This window comes from Poromitra crassiceps (genome assembly GCF_964638095.1).
Source record: "Poromitra crassiceps genome assembly, chromosome: 14".
In the NCBI taxonomy this organism is placed as follows: Eukaryota; Metazoa; Chordata; class Actinopteri; order Beryciformes; family Melamphaidae; genus Poromitra; species Poromitra crassiceps.
This window is the reverse complement of record NC_139633.1, coordinates 18056835-18065085: the sequence shown is the minus strand read 5'-3', so window position 1 is coordinate 18065085 and position 8251 is coordinate 18056835. Positions and strand designations below refer to the sequence as shown.

The following is an 8251-nucleotide window of genomic DNA, read 5'->3' as shown; positions in this document are numbered from 1 at the left end:
GAGAAAATGTACATCATCCATGTTAACATTTTAATTAATTTGTTAAAAACAAAAACGCACTACTCCCCCTACTGTAAATGCCACATCTTGGTAATTTAAAACATTCAAATTCTCTTAGTCTTATGTACAATTTTGTTGGGTCATTCGATGCCCAGTAGACAGACAACATTTCCAACAGCACTTGAAGGCAGCCATAATCTAATCTAATCTAGTCTAATCTGGGCAGGAACGTCACCGATTGGACGTGACATCTGCAGATGCTGGCTTTATGAGAAACCAATGCATGGTTGCCGTCTTCTGAGAGAAAGATGTCTATCACAACTTGCCAGAAGGTTACTCTCATATCATGCTCTGTTCTCTGTATTTCTCTGTTCCTCCCCAAAATGCTTTTACCCAGAGGGAAGAAGGCGATGGGGCAGCCTGAGGGTAAGGCGGCTTAACAGATCAGCATCCATCCATCATCATCATCATGCTGCTCCATCTCTGATGTTGTTTTTGTGGCGGCTGCTCTTCTTGCCAGCTGTTATTCATGCATGCAGACATCACCAGGCCTAGAGGCCGATCATAGTACTGTCACAGGTTTATGTAGTGTTATGGGTATTCATAGACCTACAGAGAATTTCACAGGATATGTGAAATACTTAGAGATACTGTACTGTATGCTTCAAAATGTTATTGTATTTATTTGTACATGTACAAATATACATTTGGGCCAATTTTTGGACATTTTGAAACATCTCTAAGCAAATTCTGAGGTGATTTTTTTTCTCTCTCTGTACATTTGGGCAAACAGACTACGAGGCGACTCTAATCACTGTGGACTACTTGAGCAGATTTACAGAGTGCCTTCACTTTTATTTATATGAAGTATAACGTCAATAGTTTAGTTTATTTAGCCCTTCTCTGTTTCCTAAAAGGTGTTTTTCAAATACTCCTTGAAAGTAGGCTTCATTTTGGGCTGGGCCGTAGTAGGCATAGGACCACACATTCCCCTGGGTTTTAATATGATGTCGCATTTTGCCAAAATGGACCAGCCATCACTAGGGACACCTACTCTAACACCCAATTTACGCCTGGGTTTTAAATGTGACCTGTATCAGGATAAGTTATCTGGATAAAGAAAAATGCATGTTAATGCACGGTGTAAATGCATTGTGATCAGGCATCTGAAGGTATCTGCCTCTTTCACCCCATTTACACCTGGTTTTTAAATGCAACCACTGTCCAGATAACTTATCCGGATACAGGTCACATTTAAAAACCAGGTGTGAATGGGGTGGTAGAGAGACATTATGGACTGTACTTGACAGAGTGTGGTTAGAAATTGAACCTGATGGTAGAATCACTCCCTATAAATATTATTACTAATATAATTTTACACCCAATAGAGGTGTTTTATGCTCTAGTATACAATTTATTCTGCTCTAGTAAAAAAGTATACTATATATATATATTATACAGTATATATATATATATATATATATATATATATACCGTATATATATATATATATATATATATATAATATATATATATATATATATATATATATATATAATCAAGTAATTCAGTATGGTACTTTTACAATGTCCTCCTTTTACTAAAGTAATTAATAGTATTACTGGGTTGAGGAATGGACAATGGCAATAGATTTGATCAGCTCGTTCCCCTCCCCTCTGTCACTCACAGTGGGACCAGGGTTTTACCCTCCCATGATGCATCAGCAGCTGGCACTGCAGGAAGACCCCTCTTACTCCTTGACGCACAGTGCAGAGGCCATGGCCAAGGTCAAAGGCATGGGAAGAGCCAAAAAATACAACCTGATGGGTCAAGTCATCCCCATATATGGCTTTGGAATCCTCCTCTACATCCTCTATATCATCTATAAGGTAATTGCTTTGAACTGCACAGTAAATCAGGCTGAGGTGAGAAAAAGTACTATCAAGCGACTCTATGAATATAAAATACTATACTACTACAGGATACTTACTATACCATAATATACCATGTAATGGAAATGCATTATTATGGGAAACTCATCCCAGCTCAAGAATTTAAAGTGCATATTATTTGATCAAACATTTCAAGCTAAGATAATTTACAATTTACAACATATATATTTAAAATAGCCATGATTATCGTTAATGTTGCACAGCCGATAATATTTTCTCTGCACACAGCTGACATGTAAAGGGAAGGCTACAAAATCAGGAAACTACACAACAATCACAACAACAACAAAAGAGAATATGGAGTGCAAGATTCGTAAGTATAGCATATATATATATATATATATATATATATATATATATATATATATATATATATATATACACACTTTAAAAAAGAAAACAAAAAACATCGTTCAAATATTTTCTTTAAACCTTTTTTTTTAACATTTTGGTCTGAGGGAAATGTTATGTGATCTCTCCTGTTTCTAAATATATCTGTACCGTTTGGTTTGAACAAGTAAAACTATTTTTATAAGCATTTTACGAAATGTCTATGGGAAAATAAATGGCGGATGAAAATCTCTGGTACAGTGAAGTGACGTTCCACTTTGGCTCTCCATGGACCCATGGACCTTACCGTGCATTCCATTGCACTCAGAATTTTGGAAAAAATGACCTCCGACAGGGAAAAGTGAAATGGAATGGTCATTCAAGATGGAATTCCGAGTCGGAAACTCGGGCAGTATACACCAAGCCCGAGATTGCCGAGATAGACACTCTGACCGTCTGACGTCACAATCAACATGGCGGTACACAAATAGACACACACGGTGATAAGTAAGCAGTTACTTTTTCACAAATGTTTCATGTTTTCACAAATGTTTGTGTTTGTGTTATGAAGCAACTTTTAGTTGCCATTTCGATTCCCCTACACTACAGTTGATATGTGCTTGATAGAAGCATGCGGTAGCCTACTAGCCGTCCATGTTTGTATTTTTCCGCGCAATTGCACTCGAACGCATTTAGAGCGCAACACGGAAATACTGTGTCAGAACTTCCGACACCCGACTTTCAATGGAAGGCACCTAGCGCGGCCATCTTGGGATGACATCACCCGCTGGTTGGGAACGCAACGAGACTCTCATCCAAACCCCCTGTCTGAACATGGGGTAGCAGTAGACCAAAAGTTTGAGTTCTGTCACACCAATTTCGTTTGATCGATAAATGGGCAGATGAATGTGTACAGGATTTTTAAAAAGGCTACAGCAACTGGGTCAAGTCTTATATCCACGATATTCAAGGAAGCGCAGCCGATGGTCTAAATTGTAAACTGCACTACACCCTCGCATGAACCGATACATCTGGCGCTGTGGACAATCCGATGCATGGGTGCTGCCCGCCCGCCTGGAATCTCTGAGGGGCGACCCCCGACTACCACGCTCTCAAGCAGCCCATTCACGCTATTTCTGTAAATACGATATTCCTGGAATGCGTGTTTTAACGAGCCAGTTACATTTCTTTGCATTCTTAGAGATTATAGTTTTTGTTTTTGTTTCATACAATTGGCCAATTGAACCCGAAATGACACAGCTGAAGAAGGCTGTGTTTGAGCTTAAAGTCGAGCTGAATCCGTTCGTCACGTGCATCTGAGTCCGTTTCAGACTGAAAACAAATTGAGAGGCGGACCATATACGGTGTTGATGATTTGATTTGACAATTCTGTCGACTGGCTTTAGCATTGGTCAATCATGGCGTGTTCCACCCCCAAATCGAGTGGGATTCAGCCTGTTGTCGTGCTACGCGAGTGGGATCCGCAGAGTACCAGGCAGCCAGCTGCTTCATGCGGAGCGAGCGGACAATCCGATGCATGGGTGCTGCCCGCCCGCCTGGAATCTCTGAGGGGCGACCCCCGACTACCACACTCTCAAGCGGCCCATTCACGATATTTCTGTAAATACGATATTCCTGGAATGCGAGCCAGTTACATTTCTTTGCATTCTTAGAGATTATAGTTTTTGTTTCATACAATTGGCCAAGTTAGTAGTTTGTTTATGGGATAGGAATTCTGCCAGATGACAGGCACTAGGTGCCATTTTCTACTTCATTTGGAAGAGAAAATTATTCTGAAATGAAGATTTGATTGACAGCTGCATGTCGTGATATGATTGGTTGAAATGGGGTAGAAATTTGATAGTACTAGGTGACGTCAGCAAACTGTAGATTGCTGTTATCAATGAAATCTTGAAAAATGAACTTTTGATGTGAAAAAGTCCAAAAAACTAAAGAAATTAGATTTTTGTGATTTTTTTGGCATACATTATTAAATAGGTGCACTGCATACCCAGGTATTTGAACTAAAAGAAAAGAAAAGTCATTTTTGGGTTCAGCTCGACTTTAAACTAGGCACTGGCATGTGAATCATGTGAAACTACGCAATATTTGGGAATACCATGGCATCAAAATCTTGGATAACAATATTGTGTTGGAGGTGACACCTCTGACAACTTTAGTAGCACTGACATTGACGCTAGCGTTAGCACCTTCCCTAGCTAGGTTAGCATGACAGTGGTGAGCTCAAACACGGCCTTCTTCGACTGTGTCATTTCGTGCATGTCACACAAAGAAGCCCGACTGCCTCCCAATCAAACCTGCCAATGAAAAAGATACACCCACCGTTATCAATGTCTTCTTTCTGCTTTCTTATATCGACGTTCATCCATCCATGCCAGTAACTTGTCCCATTAGAAACAATCCAACGATGTCCTCAACGGAAACAAAAACAATGCAACTCCTCTTGAGATTGGTTTTCTGTTTGTAGTGACTAATTAGCCCTTGGCCTTTGCCTTAGCCACAGTGGTGAATGAAACGCTAAATTGTGTTGCTCGCGTGCGTCACCTTGTCACTTGCTTCCTCCCTCTTGCTGCCATTTGGTTAGCAAAAAGTACGTTTCTCGAACTATTAGTTGGTACTTGTGCAAATTGCAATATAACTAACCGTTTTGTGTCACTTAACTGTGTTCGTTTACTTTAGACTCTCCCTCTCTCATTGTGTAAGAAGTGGATTTGCATCTCCCGCGGTCCAAATGGTCCAAACACACTACACTCAACACGCTACTGTTACTTACTTGATTGTGTGATGTAACCCATCACCATGTCACTGCCCCCTTGTGGCGTGGCGTAATAATACCCAACTAAAACAAACCAAAAAGCACCCATTGGCTCCGCCGCTCCAACAAGCTCTGTCGATACAGTAACTTTGTGTTTTCTTTGTAAATCTCTTAGCAACTGATTACGAACTTGCCAGACTTCAGAAAAAGCGGATGGAAACGGAGCGGGCGCTGGAGAGGATCGTCTCTGGAAAGGGCCGCACTCCTGACAGGTGAATGGCTATCTCTCTTGAAATGTCAGTCACTTCCCACTGCCCACTGGACGCATGTTATCCTCTCTCTCCACTGCCCACTGGACGCATGTTATCCTGCTATTTATAAGAAAAATCATTTTTCTTCTCTCTCTCTCTCTCTCTCTCTCTCTCTCTCTCTCTCTCTCTCTCTCTCTCTCTCTCTCTCTCTCTCTCTCTCTCTCTCTCTCTCTCTCTCTCTCTCTCCCTGCCTACTGTCCTACCAATGTGGCATGTGGGGAAATGGGAAAAGTGACATTTACAGTCCAATTTACTGTTAACTTTATTTACTTGTAGTATTGTTGCATTGCTGGTCAGTTCAGATGTCTTCAGTATGGATGACTGTTGTCATGCCTGACTCTGTTCTTGTATCTATGCTGCTTCCTAGTGGCAGAAGGAGGAAGAGCAAGAAGCAGGAGGTAAGGCAGGCACTGGCAGTAACAAAACAGGAGGAGAAACTGCTCAGGCAGCTACAGCAGATCACTCGGGTGATGCGGGAGGGCCGGGTGGAGGCAGCCTCCCCAGAGATGGAGGCTGAGGAGGTGGCCTACGCTGCCGACTGGGAAGGTAAACGCAAAAGTCCCCATTGTCAAGCTCCTTGTGAAACACAATTATTTTCTGTGTTTAAAGTATATGCAAACAGAATGTCTGAGGAAGGGCTTTGCCCCGAAACGTTTTTCTTTTTTAAAGTATATGCACCAAGCACATTTTGGTTTCCATCAGGAAACTTGAGTTCGATTCATGAATTAACTCATCAATTCCAATTCAACTGAATTGGATTGAATTCAATCTCAGGAAGTTAAATTTTTTGTTTTGTTTTTCATACCACATCTGAGATTACACAAAGTCTTATCAAAACTGAAAACATAACATAACATCCAGTGTTGGGGGTAACTCATTATAAAAGTAACATAACATGTAATATATTACTTTTAGCAGTAACTCAGTAATATAACTTATTACTTATAGGATTTTAGTAATATTATACCAGTTACTTTGTCAAGTAACTCAAGTTACAAATTGATTACATTGTATTAAATCAAAGCACATATTTTAAAAAAGATACAATGATTTCCTAATCAAACTGTGTGTTTTTATGCAAATAACCACTATAGATGACAATAACAAAGGAAAAGAATAAAATGTTGAATTTTGGATGGTTTCCACTGACTTCAAGGCGGTTGAAATTATTTTTCAGGATGGTTCCAGGGCGGCGATGTCATTCTGCTGCTGCTGTTGTTTTGGTAAAAGTAATGCAAAAGTAGTGTAATAAGTAACGAGTTACTCTACACAGAAAGTAATATTGTAAAGTAACTTATTACTTTACAATCAAAGTAACTAGTAATATGTAGTATATTACATTTTGAAAGTAACTTGCCCAACACTGATAACATCACATAAAATGTTGAAGGTACCTTTCAGCTCGTATTTGATGTACAGTATAATATCATTGAATCTATCTGATTTGTTTAACTGTCTTTGATTTGATTCATATTTGATTTATAATTTAACAAGTTAACCTCTCTTAGAAGGAGAGTTTAATAGAATTTCATGGAATTACATTTTCTTTCCTGACATTCCATTTCTGTTTCCTTTGAGCTGGGTGACATTCCAAGTCCAACTTCAGGAACCGAAATGTACCATGAATTCTCAATTAACTTCATGAATGGCTCTGACCCTGGTCTCCAGTGCACCAAGCTTGTCATTTTAATGAAGTTGTTCAATGTCAACATCAACCGGTTAGCATGTCAGATTACGTCTCTCTTTGTGCGTCCATGCAGGCTACCCTGAGGAGACCTACCCACAGTATGATGAGCCCTGCAGCACTCGCGTGTATGACACCATCATCCTGGAGGAGCGCAGTTCTGGGCCGCCCACTGCTGAGGCCCTGGCAGAGAGGATGGAGCAAGAGGAGGAAGAGGAGGTTGAAAGGAAATTGGAAGTAGTGCAAGAGGAACCTGAAGAAGAAGAAGAAGAAGGAGAAGAAGAAGAAGAAGAAGAAGAAGAAGAAGAGGAAGAGGAAGAAGAAGAAGAAGAAGAAGACAATGATGAGTGGGGGCAGGACAAGGAGGAGGAAGAGGAGGAAGAAGAAGAGGAAGCAGCAGAGAGAAGGCAGTTACTCAGCTCTCCGTGCTTCCGTGCAAAAGACAGGAGTGAGGAGAAGGTTGGTTTGGAAGTGAGCCGAGAGCTACGGTGTCAAAATGGGGGGAAAAAACAAATCACCTTCAGTGAGCACAACGACGTGTTCCACTACCCTAAGGAAGATTCTTATGAGGAGGAAGAAGTTGTTATTGATGATGATGAGGAAGAAGATGAGGAAGAGGAGATGGAAGAGGAGGTGGAGGAGGAGGAGGAAGAAGAGGTAGAGGTGCAGGTGGGGGTTGAGGTGGAGGTTGATGAGGAGGATCCAGTGATGGAGGCAGAGAGCCTGACGTTCAGCGCCGAGGTTTCTCTGAACCCAGAGGAAGAAGCGGAGGAGGGAAACGAGGAGTATCTGTGGATGTCCCTACCTGTGGAAAGTGATGGTCTTACCCATTCTGACATGGCTACAGACCTGGGAAAGAGTGGGCTGAGGATGCGGAACAGGAGAGAGACATAAAAGGACTGTGAATTTATCTAGGTAGTTTTCAACAGACAATGAAGTTATTATTGTACCAATATTGTACATGTTGAATTGTATAATTAGCCTATGTTTAGATTTGTAAAACATAGAAATCTAACACGTGTAATAATGATGTTCTTAGCTAATACTTTAAACAAATAAAAGTCCCCTTTCATACCTTGTTACATGGTAGACTAATGACTGATTCCTATTAGGTATATTTTCATTCTTTTGGGCATCTTCTGTGTGCACAAGGCTGACAAAACTCTGTATGTATTTCCATCCATCTTCAACAGCTTAT

At 40.6% G+C, this 8251-nt stretch overlaps 1 protein-coding gene across 1 annotated transcript; it reads left to right on the top strand.

The window, feature by feature from the left end:
* Positions 1-308: 308 nt before the first annotated feature.
* ric3a (RIC3 acetylcholine receptor chaperone a) lies at positions 309-7947 on the top strand (the record flags this gene model as incomplete). Its single annotated transcript, XM_083650643.1, has 6 exons — positions 309-426; positions 1690-1889; positions 2181-2265; positions 5234-5330; positions 5737-5915; positions 7130-7947. 6 exons carry the CDS (start codon positions 309-311, stop codon positions 7945-7947), a joined length of 1497 nt encoding a protein of 498 aa, XP_083506769.1.
* Positions 7948-8251: the final 304 nt, after the last annotated feature.